General features: G+C 44.3%; 2 protein-coding genes across 4 annotated transcripts in view; one reads left to right on the top strand and one right to left on the bottom strand.

The window, feature by feature from the left end:
• The window catches only part of LOC124158432 (putative polypeptide N-acetylgalactosaminyltransferase 9), a 488889-nt gene that overhangs the window by 173485 nt on the left and 299818 nt on the right, over positions 1 to 15586 (bottom strand). The gene's annotated exons all lie outside the window — the stretch shown is intronic.
• LOC124158436 lies at positions 4801 to 9373 on the top strand. The gene is made up of 2 exons (XM_046533522.1): positions 4801 to 5776; positions 9075 to 9373. The coding sequence occupies exons 1-2, from the start codon at positions 4817 to 4819 to the stop codon at positions 9156 to 9158; spliced, it is 1044 nt and encodes a 347-aa protein (XP_046389478.1). The 5' UTR covers positions 4801 to 4816; the 3' UTR covers positions 9159 to 9373.

The raw sequence follows: 15586 nt of genomic DNA, 5'->3' as shown, positions 1-15586 counted from the left end.
TTCCGGCTTAAGGCCTCTAAGTACGCCGTCCATCATCCGCTGAAAACTTCCCGGCGCGTTCCTAAGGCCGAACGGCATGCGTTTATACTCATAAAGGCCACTATCGACAATAAACGCGGTTTTCTCCAGCGAGTCTTTAGCCATGGATATCTGGTGATAACCACTCGTCATATCCAAAGTAGTGAAATAACGACACCCCCCTAAATAATCCAAAGTTTCTACTATGTTAGGTAGCGGGTACACGTCAGGAATTGTGACAGCATTAAGTGCCCTAAAGTCTACACAAAAACGGTACGCCGGCTTTCCATCGGTAGACTTTTTTGGAACAATAACAATTGGGCTCGCCCAAGGACTGGAACTAGGGGATATTACCCCAGTTTTTAACTGCTCTTGGACGAATTGTTCAACCAAGGGCTTCTGGTGAAAAGGAATCCGATACGGACGTCGGTATATTGGACGAGCGTCACCAGTAGGAATATGATGTTCGACGAGATTAGTAACAGGGATGGATTCCTTTTCACTAAATAGTCCCCGAAAACTTTCTATTAGTTCCTGAAGAGGTTTCCTTTCCGACTCCGAAAGGTGTGCAAGTTTTTCCGTGAGATCCCACCCCGACTTGTCCTTCTCCGCGCGTCTAATCGCTATTTCCGGAACTTCACTAATTTCCACACCGTTTGCCGCAGCAATCGTCGTACCTCGACGTATTCTAATTCCCTCGTCACTCCAATTAGACATCATTACTATTACCCGGTTTTCCTCATCCACCCTACTCAGAGTCCGGGCAACGGCACACCCTTCCACTTCAATCAATCTGGGTTCTATCACAACCATTTCTGCGCCCCCTACCGCCGCGCGTGGTACAGTCACTCGAAACCTTTTTTCAGACCGCGGCGGTATGTACTCCTCATCTGAAAGAATTACCGCATGGTCCTGGTCCGTAGTGATCCGGAACGCACTAAATGTCTTTTCCGAATGATCATTCTCTACCCCACCAGCCCCGTGCAGCGGAATTACACGCCCGTCTAGTTTCATTGCCCTTTCTGGAAGGTTGATTACACATCCGTATTCACATAGAAAATCTAACCCCAAAATCCCTTCAAAACCGCCCAATGTTTCCACTACTTGCACATTGATTGGATAAACATAACCGCCTATTTCTAAAGACACCGGCTTCTCACCATAACTTTTCAGCACCCGCCCCGCGACGCCTCGGATGCGATATTGTGACGGCTTTATCCCGCTCCCTCTACACGATCCCCGCACTAATAATGGCACTTGGGCCCCAGTGTCTAACAGAAACGAGCACATTTTCCCTTCAACCACCGCTCGCACGACTAAGTCCTTCACTCCCGCACTCACCTGGATGGCTGGAATCAGCACTTCCTTTACCAGGGGTCGGTGCCGGCGGGACGGTCGACCCCTTTGCCGTTTAAATTGGCCGCCCGGCTCGATGACCCCTCCCTGCACTCACGAGCAAAATGGCCCTCCACGACGCAGCTGTAGCACTTCCCACGGCGTTGGCTGCGACACTTACGGGCGAGATGGCCAGTGCGCCCGCAATTGTAGCACTCACGAGCCGTCACCTGGAACGCTCGACGACTGGGCGATGGATTACGCGGCGTCCTCTCAGCCTCCCGGATTCTCACTGCCGTCGCGACGGCGGCGTCGAAACTCTCGGGCATAGCGAGTCGGCATAGCCTGCCCAATTCGCCCGAAAGGCCTCTCAGGAAGGCATCCAAGGCTCGCTGATCAGCCTCGTATCTCATCGCCTCCATCCGCTCCGGAGTTCCGCCGATTTCTGCCGTCCGCGCGTTGATCCGCCTGACTTGATCCGCGAACTCTTCTATATCCTCCTTCGGCTCCATGTGAATGACTGCTAGGAGCTCTCGGTAGAAACGAGCGGTCATTTTCGAGCGATAGCGGTCGAGAATGAAGTTCTTTCACGCCGAGTAAGTGGCCGCCGTCTTACATTCTGGTCTCGTGCGCTCGTACACCGCGGCTTCCCCACCCAGACGTAGCCGCGCGGCGGCGAGCGTTTCCCCATCGCTCCATCCGCTCAGGGACGCCACCTGCTGGACTCGCTCGAGGTAGGCATCGACGTCATCGCCGGGGCGACCATGGAATGGTTCTATGGAATTTAGGAGGGTGAATTTTGCCCTCGCGGGTGAAGCGACCTCCTGCCCTTCTCCCCTGGCGACGACGGCTCTCAAACGCTCGTTCTCACCACCCAGCTGCTCAAGTTTGTCTGCGAAGTCGTATATTACCCGTTGGAGGTCCACCTCTTGCCCGCCAAAACTAACCCGACTCGCCATCTCACCTTAGGTCGTCTCGTGTACTGACCCCTGATACATATCGATCCCCACTTCGGACACCAGATGTAAGGTTCAGTATATCGATAGCATCAGGGAAAGGCAGGATTAGTTAAAAGGAAAAACTTCATTACTCAAAGCAGGTTTATTGGGCACATCCGCACTCTACAGCCGCCAAACACACACTCTCCTGCTCTTCGTGGACGCAACTGCGAACGCCGTTCTCATAGCACGCCTCTCTGCGTGCTATCTCTATTTCCCCATTCGCGGCCACCCAAGAGGCTGCCTTCTGCTGACGCTGCACGGATCTCACGCCTAAGGCGAGTTGGAGTGGGGTGCGTGACAGGAAGGGTGATACGACGAGAAGCAAACCGCCAATGCAGCGGCACGTGGGTGGTGGGTGGCGAGAGGTGGAAAAAGGGGGAAGCTAGAAAAGAGGTCGCGTCCCATCGTCGCGATACTTACAGTAACAATAAAATACTATACTTAATGCTGTGAATAGTTAATATATTTACAGCTTAAAATAATGAAGTTTGGATTAGATACTCATTTACAGCGGATAAATCTGAAAAAGTTCCCTAAGGGCCCAATGTTGCTCTGAAGGAACATGTTTGTTTGAGTCGTTCGCGCCTGGTATCGCTGTTGGTCTACCAGGGAGCCGCGAGGGGCGCTGACGCACCGATCGCACGAGACGAACGATGATGTGTCGTCCAGGGACTTGAACGGGAGCAGTCAAGCCAGGCAGTCACAAGCAGTCATTCAGTCTGTCGTCGAGTCATCAAGTCACCAGTCTGTCTGCTAATCTCTGTGTAGTCGCCTGGGAGCCCCGTCTCCTTGCCAGTCTTTGTAATAATTATTCAAACGAGAAAATAAACGCAAGTTATTCAAACGAGTCTTTTCGGTAACGATATCCTGTAAGAATCATCGAGCAGTATCGTCCGAACATCATTTGGTAGCAGAGCTGCGGTTCGAGTCGCCACGAGGGTGCAAGTCTCCAGCGTGCTTTTCATATGGTTGCTGTCGTCGTTATTAATTGCCTAAAATTAATGAAGACGAAGTATACGAGTCAACAGGCGAACTTCTGAGCGGTGCTAGTGGCCCACATCACCAAGAGTTCCAGTCGTCCATTTGACCGACGGCCCGGAGGAGTCGGGTGGAGTTCCACTGTCCTCGACACGACGCACACCGGCTCGTGCATCGCCTTGGGGAGAATCAGCTGTTCTCTCAACACGCCCGGAGCCAGACTGACACGTATTAATAATTCCTTTCTTTCTTGTCGGAGTCTCTCGCTGAATCAGAATGATTGCATTTCTCTCTCCATTTATCGGAGTCAAGTCGTTTCAGTATAACTTGGTTATTAATGTATAAATTTCTTTTCGTAATTGAATTCATTTACGCAAGTAGTAATTATTCTCGCAGTGATGTCCGACGGGCAATCCTTGTTACGAAAGCAGAATGTAACTGCAAATCGAATCCTAAATTTCATAAAGAATACGAAAGAGAAGAAGTCTCAAAGGATTCAGACGGAATTTTACTTCCAGAGTCGATTAGAATTACTCGATAATTATTGGAAAGAATTCTATACCAGACATTACGAACTGATTGAATTTGAGGAGTCATCGAACGAAGATGATTATTTTAAATTCGATTCATTTAATGCAATCGAAGATGAATACTTGAGCGCGAAAGCCATATTGATGGCCGATAAGCACCAGTGTAAAGTAGTCGAGGCTTCTGGCTCACACTCACAAAACCAAGCATGCGAGGTTCAAGTTGAAAATTATGATTTAAGTATTAAATCTATACCCTCGCTGAACGTCCCGAAATTTAGCGGGAAACAGCGAGAGTGGGAAACCTTTAAGGGTTTATTCAGTTCTATCATAAAAGACAATCCCAAGCTTACTCCTATTGTAAAGTTACAATATTTGTTAAACAGTTTGGAAGGTCCCGCTGCTCAACGAGTAAAGGGAATTAATGTAACAGACGCGAATCTGGAAGTGGCGTGGGATAAACTATTACGTCGCTATGACAACCCAGGAATTCGCTTGGCAAGTCATCTAGAAAGGCTAATTCATGCAAAACCTGTGAAATATAAATCACCTGGTGAAATTAATCGCTTAATAGATATAGCTGAGGAAGCCATTCAAGGTCTACGTGATTTGCAATGCCCTGTTGATCATTGGGATCAATGGTTTGTTCATTTAATTTGTCAAAAATTAGATTTAGAAACAAGGGAAGCGTGGGAAATAACGCAGGAAACCGTTGAGGGTTTCTCGACTTACAAAAGTTTAAATGTATTTTTAGAAAAACGGGTGAGATCATTAGGTCAAGTTAATTTTGAAGAAAATTTCGAAAGAGCTAATACTCAAAGCTCAAAGCAAGGCAATCCTAAATTCAGGCAGACTCACGTCAATGTTGCTCAGTCAAACACTAGGAAAAGGAGAGATTTATCTTGTATTTTATGTAAGGGTGATCATTCCTTAAGCTTTTGTTCACGGTTTGTTGAGATGACGGTGGCAGAAAGAAAGGAAGTAGTGCAGCGAAACAAACTTTGCTTGAATCGCCTTCGCCAAAATCATTTGTTATCAGAGTGCCATATCACTAGTCGATGTTTAATTTGTAATGAGAAACATCATACTAAGTTACATTTGGAGAGTCCCAAGACAAATGTAACACAGAACTCAAGTTCCAATAATGTAAAATCGTCAAATTCTTCGCAAGCTGGGAAACTTGACGAAACAGCTGCAGTGTTTACGTCATTGGTTGGCAAAACTGTTTTACTTGCCACTGCACGGGTAGTGCTAAAATCAAATACTGGTAGTGCCATTACTGTTAGAGCATTACTGGATCCGGCAGCAGAAAGATCCTTTATTTCAGAAAGTGTTGCCAATTCATTATATTTAAAAAGAACGAAGGTGAATGTTTCAGTCACTGGAGTGGGGGGAATGGTTAATGCTATCTCACATGGTTCAGCCACTCTTAATTTATGTTCTAACATTCATACATCATTTTCTCTGAAAATTCCAGTCCTTATTCTAAATAAGCTGACTTCAGTTTTACCAAACCGGGAGGTCACTCACAACAACTGGCCTCATATCCAAGGTCTGCAGTTGGCAGATCCCTTCTACTATAAGCGGCTACCAATCGACTGCATCCTTGGAGCTGATGTCTATGCCGCTGTGCTGAGAAATGGAGTTAAGCGCGGACCACGGGCTACACCGGTTGCACAAGAGACAGTCCTCGGTTGGATCCTCACAGGCCAAACAGCCGCGGGCAGACCGGAGGTTTCTTCATGTCACCATATTGCCGCGTTCCAGACAACGGAGCAACCAGATACATCGGAAATGCTCTCCAGGCTTTGGGAATTGGAGGAACTCCCATCGCAGCCCAGGAGATCACCCGAGGATGACCGCTGTGAGCAACTCTACAAGGAGACTGTATATCGCAACAAAGAGGGACGCTATGTGGTAAAGTTACCTTTATTTGACACACCACACTTTCCAGGCTCGAGAGACACGGCCCTTTCTACATTTCTGAGAGTGGAAAATCGTAGGCAAAGAAAACCGACACTAAACATAGCCTACATCCACTTCATGGAGGAGTACGAGAATTTGGGACATATGGTGACAGTTCCACATGCAGATGCTCATAAACAATCGTCTTATTACATGCCACACCACGAAGTTGTTCGCACTGACGGAACACAAAAAATTAGGGTAGTATTCAATGCATCTAGAAGCTGTACCACGGGGTTTTCTCTCAATGACTTCTTAAAGTCAGGCCCAAAGTTACAACTTGGTTTGCCAATGCTTTTAACTCGTTGGAGAATGTACAAATATGTATTTAGTGCTGACATTGTCAAAATGTTCAGGCAAATTCTAGTGCGGGAGGATGATGCGGACTATCAGCGAATCGTTTGGCGATCAGACCCCACTAAACCCATTCAAGACTACAAGTTGACAACAGTTACTTATGGCACAGCTTCAGCACCTTATCTTGCAATCAGAACATTATTACAATTGGCAGAAGATGAGGAAGAACGGTATCCGATGGGATCCGTGATTCTTCGAACTCAAACCTATGTTGATGACATATTTTCTGGTGGAAACACTATTGAAGACGCGATACTCAAGAGAGATCAACTTATTGAGATACTCAAGTTAGCCGGATTCCCATTAGGAAAGTGGTCATCAAATCATCCCACTCTACTCACAGGAATTCACACTGCCTTGTCCAATGAGAAGTGTATTGTATATTCAGACACTGTGCCCACACTAGGCCTAAAATGGTCACCAGAATTCGACTATTTTTGATTCAATGTTAACTGGTTAACCTCTTCGTCAATCATCCCTAAAAGGACAATCCTATCCCAAGTAGCTAAACTCTTCGACCCCTTGGGATGGTTATCCCCAGTTGTAATTGCAGCCAAGATACTTTTACAAGATTTGTGGTTGTCAGGGATTGATTGGGATAGTCCAGTCACTGGCAAGCTGGCAGATGATTGGATCTTTCTCACTAAACAACTGTTAGCCCTTCAGGAGTTGAAAATTCCGCGATGGCTTGGAGTCACTAATTCAGAGCATTGGGAACTTCACGGTTTTTCAGATGCCTCTGAAAGAGCTTATGCGGCCACGGTTTATTATCTTCCAAAAGAAGGAAAAGCAAGACTCATCTTTGCAAAGGCCAAGGTCGCACCAGTAAAAACAGTCAGTCTCCCGAGGTTAGAATTATGCGGAGCCTTATTACTTGCACGAGTGATATCATACATCCTTTCCGAATTTTCATCAAAGCCTCTGTTAATACACTGTTGGACCGATTCTAAGGTTGTTTTGAGTTGGCTAAAGGGTCACCCTTCTAATTGGAAGACATTTGTTGCCAATCGTGTGAGTGAAATTTTGGAAAAATGTCCTAATGCACAATGGCACCACATAAAATCATCAGATAACCCCGCAGATTGTGCAACGAGAGGATACACATCAGAAAAACTCCGTGAATCATCGTTGTGGTGGAATGGACCACAGTGGATTTCGCAAGATCCAACAACATGGCCCCTTTATAATGATTGCATTACTTTATCCACAGACATTGAGCAAAAATCAAAGGTTTCACTTTACACCTCAACTATTGATGAGCCCTTCATACAATACTTTGAACGGTTTTCATCATTTTCAAAGATTATTCGTATTTTGGCATATAGGTGGATGCTACCGGTCCATGAAAGAAAACTAATGTGGCTGACAACGGCAGAATTGGCGAAAGCAAAGACAGTTCTCTGGCGGAATGTGCAGCACCAACATTTCAAGAGGGAAATTATTTGTGTCCAAAAAAGTCAAATTTTACCTAAGGGAAGTGCACTTCGTCGTTTGTCCCCTTTTCTGTGTGAAAGTGGACTATTCCGAGTAGGAGGGCGATTACAATATTCTACCCTACCTTTTGAGGAGAAACATCCAATCATTCTCCCAAAAGACAGCCACTTTACCAAGTTACTGGTAGAATATGCTCACATTACCACACTGCACGGTGGCCCCCAACTTATGTTAAGCTATCTAAATATATTTTGCTGGATCATTCATGGAAGAAGACTAGTCCAAAGAGTCTTTAGGAACTGTATAAAATGCACTAGGTTTGTAGGTCAACCGCTGTCACAGCAAATGGCACCACTGCCAGTTGAAAGACTGACCCCAAGAAGGCCATTCTCTTACACAGGATTAGACTATGCAGGGCCTATATGGCTGAGAACGTCTAAAGGGAGAGGTTCTAAATCTCACAAGGGCTATATTGTAGTATTTATTTGTCTTGTAACTAGAGCCATTCATCTAGAGATTGTTACTGACTTGACTACAGACTCTTTCTTAGCAGCCTATCATAGATTTACAGGGCGAAGAAGTCATTGTTCAATTTTGTACAGCGACAACGCCACTACATTTCGAGGTGCTGCAAAGGAGATCAATCGACTATTCGCTGCTACATCCAAATTGACAGCCGAAGTCGCATTACAAATAGCCAAAGAGGGTACTTCTTGGACTTTCATCCCACCAAGGGCACCACACTTTGGTGGAATATGTGAGGCAGCAGTGAGGAGCTTCAAACACCATTTAAAGAGAGTTTTAGGAGACAATACACTCACTTATGAAGAGTTGTCGACCTTGTTGGTGCAAATTGAGGCTTGTCTAAATTCCAGGTCATTGACATACATCAACAGTGAACTCAATGATTTTGTCATACTAACCCCAGGTCATTTTTTAATTGGTTCATCTTTATTAGCACCCCCAGAGCCATTTATGGAAGATGACCTTCAGAAGACATTTGGTTCCAGATGGAAGCAGATGGCATGCATGCGTAACTCCTTCTGGAAGACATGGAGGAAGGATATCCTACATCAGATGCAACAACGGAATAAATGGTTCAAGCCTATACGGAATCTACGAGAGGGAGACATCGTCATCCTCAAGGACGAGCTCTCACCCCCAACAAGATGGCCCATTGGGAGGATCACTAAGCTTCACCCCGGCCCGGATGGATTGGTCCGTGTTGCAACAGTTAAGACAGCTACAATGGAACTGATAAGACCTATCGTAAAGCTTATTCGTTTACCTACTGATGCTGAGGCCATCAGTTTTTATCTGAGCCTGACTTGAAAAAAAAACCGTCCCTTTACGGCGGGCGGTAAATCCACAGAGATTCTTTTTGTAACAGAAGTTTATTACTTTTCGTGTGTAAGTTTATTTTTCTTTGTTGTATTTTCTCTTTGATTCATCGTTGCAGTATGACAACGAGGCGGGCGGTATGTTTGAGTCGTTCGCGCCTGGTATCGCTGTTGGTCTACCAGGGAGCCGCGAGGGGCGCTGACGCACCGATCGCACGAGACGAACGATGATGTGTCGTCCAGGGACTTGAACGGGAGCAGTCAAGCCAGGCAGTCACAAGCAGTCATTCAGTCTGTCGTCGAGTCATCAAGTCACCAGTCTGTCTGCTAATCTCTGTGTAGTCGCCTGGGAGCCCCGTCTCCTTGCCAGTCTTTGTAATAATTATTCAAACGAGAAAATAAACGCAAGTTATTCAAACGAGTCTTTTCGGTAACGATATCCTGTAAGAATCATCGAGCAGTATCGTCCGAACAATGTTGTAAAATAGGTGTAATGAAAATTTGAATTATTTGAGGGAAATTTGAAAAAAATTCCATCGACGCATTCTAATTATTATATTTGCGCAACCTAACTGCAAAAATTTCAATAAAATTCACGGCAAAACATATTGGGCTTTAAAGGATTAATAGTGAGCACTACAGTAAAAAAACATAGCACAGTATTTAATTCTCTTCACGTAAGTAGGACCCATACTAAGACAAGAATACATTCGCACGAGAAAGGCTTTAGAGTTTTAAAAATCCGTACGAAAACAATCACAAAATTCCTTCGAAAAACCTGAAGAGACGGGGAAATTAAACATCAAATCCGCATTTCGAATGAGAAAGTAACTTAGGAAATATTCTGCATAAAATGGCGAAAATGAAAACTTTGCAGCGGGGAGCGAAAAGGCGGGACTAAATGAGATGAAGGAGAGGTCGAAGTGTTTGCAGGAAAAATTAAAAAAATGGATTCCAATCAATATTAATCAGTCAATTGTAAAATGTATTCAAAACTAAGGGTTGATTATCTTTCTGCTTTACATTATTGAAACACAGAAGACCCACGCTAATCACAAAAAAAGTAAAAAAAGGTAATCTGAACGTTTCAAGGACTCTATTCATGAGGTACAAAGTAGGAATACAAAGAGGAGGAGGAGAAGGATTGGGACAGCTGGCAGTTAAAGGCAGCCGATGATGACATACGTCTACTAATTATTGCAGGCAATCCTCATTAATTTCATCATTGGATAAACCAGTGGAAAATATAATAAAATTATGCATACCTAGGCAGATTCTTCCATCTCTTCGTGGTGAAGTAATATACTTGAATTTTCACTAACATGTCACCTTGCACTGCAGCAAAAATAACACCGACCAAATTCTGAGAGCAAAAGCGAGCAAATGACATCCAACCGTCGACATCCCTAAATAGACAAAGAATAGAGTTCACAACTTATGTGTAGTCAGAACCTCTGAAGACAAGTGAAGATGATTATTAGAAATACTCATGTCGCGGAATCCTGAAGGAGAAGAAGGAAGGAAGGAAGGAAGAAGCAGTAACTACTGGAGAAATAAAATGCGAAATTATAAATTTTAAAGCATTAAGGAGAGGACGATCCGCCGCAAATAATAGCTTTGCTGGAGCCCCAAAAAACTGTGATAGCAACTCATTGCTAATTGCATTCGTGACACTGAGCCGAAATATATCCATAGTGAATATCTAAGAATATCGTCCATGATTCTCAGCGCCTCGGAACAATTTATTTTTCGTCTTTTTACGTCCCAAACATTCCTAAAAAATTCAAAAGATGACGTCGCGCCTCACACCATCAATTTCAAAAGATCAACATTATGTCAACATGTACATCCCGTCTGTATGCTGATAATTACAAGTGTCCACATATTTTTGATAAGTAATAATATAAGATAAAATTCGTGCACTGGGGTGTAATTCTAATGATGTATTTTAAACGCTAGATGGTTCACAGCAGGTGTGATATTGGGCAGACGCTGAGAGTCGCTGAGTTGGTTGGTGGGGTAGTGGAGGGGGGGATAATAATTGAAAAAAGGGCGGGGGTGGGGTAATTGGGAAGGGGACAGTGACGCCGCTGCTTGCTTGCGTCACTCACAGACACAACAATCGGATGCCGTCGTCAGCGGGATGTGGTTGCGTGCTCGGCCGCCGCGCCTCTTCCGGCGCTGCAACCGCTCGCTCCGCCCACGTCAATTCGCGGTAGTAGAGAGCAACAAACAAACAGATGAATGTCGAAAGTGCAAGGTGAGCGACAAGAAAAAAGAGGCAAAACGAAGCGGCGACACTTCCTAGGCTCAGCGGGACTTAAAGCGCGAACAAACGGAATTACGAAATATTAAAACGACTGCACGACGAAACATTAATTTCATAACTCTGGAGAGTTGAGGAGAAAATTTAAATACACCACCACGGTGATACCTTTACGGAGTCTACCGCAATGCACAAATAGGGTGGTTTCCTATTATTTTTTTATTGCCTAAATCGAAAGATTATGACTCCTGAAGTACGTATTTCACGCTTTTAGATTTTTAAATGACGATATCTATTTTTCGCGATTAAATGAAAAGTGAAAAATTTCAAGCGCGCGAAAACGCGACGCATAAGTAGGAATGATGGGAAAAAGTCCGTGCGACGCATTTCTGGTTCCCCCTCCCGCCTCGTGAGGTGACCTTGATCGAGGCTCTGAGCGCTGATAGGACGCAGGATGCTAGCGGGTAGCTGAGTACCTTGCTGGCTGGTAGCGCTTGGCTTAAAAAAGGTTTATTAATACCTTATCAAACGAAGAAAACTTTCCGACCTTAGCCAGTTTTAATAGGTGATTATTAAGACATGTTTCCCTGAGCTCTGTGCCTCATGCATGCATTGGTAACCTCAGACGATGTATAACTCCTATCCTCTCGTGTAGAAACTAGGTCCCTGTGACGTCACGTGGAGTGGAATCGCATGGGCGCCAATCTGGCCTTTTTCAAATGAGGATAAAATTTGACCCTTGCCATTCGTCTAAACCGGTATTTCAAAAACCAAGTAATTTGTGTATTATGAATACACTAATGGTGGGTAACGAATCGCAATCAATGCCTTTCGTTTTCTTTGATGAAGGAAACTACCCTATTGCGCGAAATATCCACAGAGAAAATAGTAATTCGCTTTGACCGGGACCCTGGACGAGGCGAATGGCTTTTTTCTTCAAGGATTTATCGCACAATCAAAGAAAAATAAATAGGCATGGCGGGAAATCAATCATTCACTCCCCTTCCAAAGGGACGAACCCACGCACTTCATAAATGAAATCCAGTCGAGTCTAATTATTCCGTATGTATTTTGAGGCCCTGCCCGCAAATAATTTTTACAATATGTATCGCCTTTGTAGTACAACAGGTCTCTTCGGCTTCTTATAGTGTGACTTCATTTCTGAGGGTTGACTAACGACAGTCTAAATTTCGATTTGGAAAAATATTGCTATGTCTCTCCGAGAAATTATTTCCGAGATGAGTGAACAGAAAATATTGCAATGGAGACTAAGACTGCTTTGCAGCGTATGTGTTATTAAAGAGCAACTAATTGTTAGAAAATTCTGAGCACTTTGCGCGGAGCAACAACAAAGTGTCAAATAATGCATGACTATGTGAGCAATATGAGTCAGTTATTGTGGGGATCGAGAAATTCGTCAGAGAGAGTGGTTGCTATCCGTTTGGTCTAAAGAAATATGGGAATAGATATAGTTGAAAATAAAAATGGAAATTCTCAGCCGAAAATTTTTGCTTTATTGATCCCCGCGAAGACCAAAACACCAATTCGGGTTTCTCATCAATCAGCCAATCTACATCTACATAATGCCCCGCGAGCCGCCTAAAAGGCGTGTGGCAGGGGGTGTTAGGACACCAGTCGTTTACAGCTAAAAAAAATGAAGTGCTCTAACGAGGTTGGGACTAGCGTTTATTAAAGTCCTTTATGGTTCGGGGGAAAAACGAATTCCTATATCTATCCGTTCGGCAAAACATCTCTCTTAATTTATCGCTTCTATCGGACCTGGAAATATAGTGTGGCTCTAATATTATGTTCTCTATGTCGCTCTTAAAGATATCCATTCTCAATTGTTCAAGCAATCTAAGCCTAGCGCGCAGTCTCCGAGTCTCCAGCGGCTCCCAGCCTAATTCGCTTAACATCTGGGTAACACTGTCTGTACGCCCGTAGCAGTTTTTGACGAAACGCGCAGCCTTCCTTTGTATTTTATTCAGTTCGCGGATTAAGTATTTCTGCACCGGATCCCATACGCTCGCTGCATATTCAAGGTGCGGTCGGACGAGAGCGAAATAGCACCTTTCTTTTACTTTCTCATCCGAAAATCTTCCATTATATGCGTTCCCCACGAGGTTCGAGGTTATCGTAACTCCCAGGCACTTCACTTCGTCTGTTGCGTTTATGTTAACACTCCATAAACATGGTTAGAGTTGGACGAACTCTGCAAGAAATGTACCGTCATCCATTTGCTCCGATTAAGTTCGAGTCCTAACTCATGGCTCCACATGTGAACATTTTTTAAGTCAGATGATAGAATTTCATAGTCAGAGTGATCACTAATTTCGCGATAGATGACAGCGTTGTCAGCAAATAAACGTATTTTACTGCCAATGTGGGAGAAGAGATCATTAATGTATATAATAAACAACAGGGGGCCGATTACGCTTCGTATTATGCGTCCAATGATGCGTACAGGAACTTCCACGCCCCAAACGGGAGAAACATAACCAGGCTAAATTGCTAGCCTTGGTAAAAGTGGGGAAAATTAAAATTCGGTTTGAAAATTGGTTTCTCGACGCATCACGCGGTCTAGGCACTAGGAAAATGACACTTTTGAAAAATCGATTACTTTCGGGCCCCAAAAAGCAGAGGCAGTTGGCGATTAGTGTTTCGACAATTTTCCCATTCAGCCGTGCCACCCGTTTCAAACTCACATTTTATTTTTCTAAATTTCGGAGCACTTGCCAACTTTTATCGGTTTCTCGAACCCCAAATTATCTTTGGGAAAATGCTGAATATTTGGGAAAATATTCATATTAGTAATGCATGTAAGGTCGGTAAAAGTTGAGCCCTCGATTCTCTTAAAATTTCAAGATGATAACAGAAGTTGGAAGCGCAAAAAAATGAGTCGAAGGGAGCAGGCGATGGGACCGAAAAAATGAACAGCGATGACAAGGAATGCGACTGAGAGCGGAGAGACTTTAACGAGCGAATTGGGTCGTACAATTTAATCATTCATCGAAGATAATGAAACTCTTTAAAACCACTGAAAGGCGTTTTTCTCTAGCTTGTGTCACCCTCGTACATCTGCCATACCCTATACGCAGCGGCACGGGGGAGGGCATATATGTAAACAGTTGAGTAGCAGTGACCGCCGCCCCGCGCAGAAGTGCGGACCGCGAGATGAATATTTCACGATGTCGAAATGATGGACTACAGGGTAAACTGCCCCGATGATTATTGATGCAGCTGATACTGAATAAAGAAGCAGAGAGCGATGAAGGCGGTCAGCAGAGGCTGTGTGGCGTCGCTGGCATTTCCGTCGTGTCCATCCCGTGCGTGCGTGAAAGATTTTCATCTCTAGATATGAGCGACAGCGCATCATCTGAACACTTTGAAGCATGCGCACGGAGCGTTGCCTGTATTTTCTGGCAAAAGGCGCTTCAATCGTTCGATTTGCAAACACCATAGGAAAGGAATAATTACCGGGTTTGCCACCGGGTGTGGTTTTTGGTGATTGGTGTCATCGTTTTTGACGGCTGAGTCTACCATCATCTTCAGGGGGAACCCTAAACCACACCCGGAGGAAAACCCGAAAATTATTCCATCAAACTATACTCTATGGAAAAGGATTCCTGCATACCTTCATGTCATCCTCGTTGGATTTTGGGACAATTTTCATCCGAATGCTGAGTGACAATTAGGAGAATCAAATGCACCTAGTGTGAGCTCTCTCCGTGGTTGGGAGGACAAACGAAGGCAGCCGAGCGGTTGTCAGTGTGCACAACAAATTGATGGAGATTTCAAATGCTCATGCCAGCTTCATTTTTACCGCATAAGAATTTCCTTGCCTTAATTTCCCATTCTTCAGAAGGAAATTATTTTGTTGCAATGATTTGAGGACACACCAAAGAGCTAATTCAAAAGTTATTTCAGCCAGAACGCTTGATTGATCATTTTGATCGCAGGCGCAAAATGTGAACATTTATTACTCCTTATTTTGACACAATTACTATTTTATTGCGTTGGAAAATAATATACTGAAAAGTAGACATAATTTTGCGCATTCTATCGATGCGGCACGGCATAATTCTCATGGCCAAATGGATGATGGCCTTCACTTCTAAGCTTAGCTTAGCAACTTCATTTCCGTGTTTCATAATGACCACCGAAGGTTTTCGCTGCGTTACATATACTAAATAGAGTAAATGGCTCTCTGAGTAATTCCTTTATCTAAATATCATAAAATCCCCTAACGACCACTCATTCATACAAATGTTTGGGGTGAACGAGACGAGATACGACAAAAAGTCTAATGAAGACCCCCTCTCAAATTGTCTGAAACCCCAGGAAAAATTATGAAAACACTAAATT

Source organism: Ischnura elegans, chromosome 5 (assembly GCF_921293095.1).
Source record: "Ischnura elegans chromosome 5, ioIscEleg1.1, whole genome shotgun sequence".
Lineage (NCBI taxonomy): Eukaryota > Metazoa > Arthropoda > Insecta > Odonata > Coenagrionidae > Ischnura > Ischnura elegans.
Note: the sequence above shows the minus strand (reverse complement) of the source record. Positions and strands in the feature narration are given on the sequence as shown.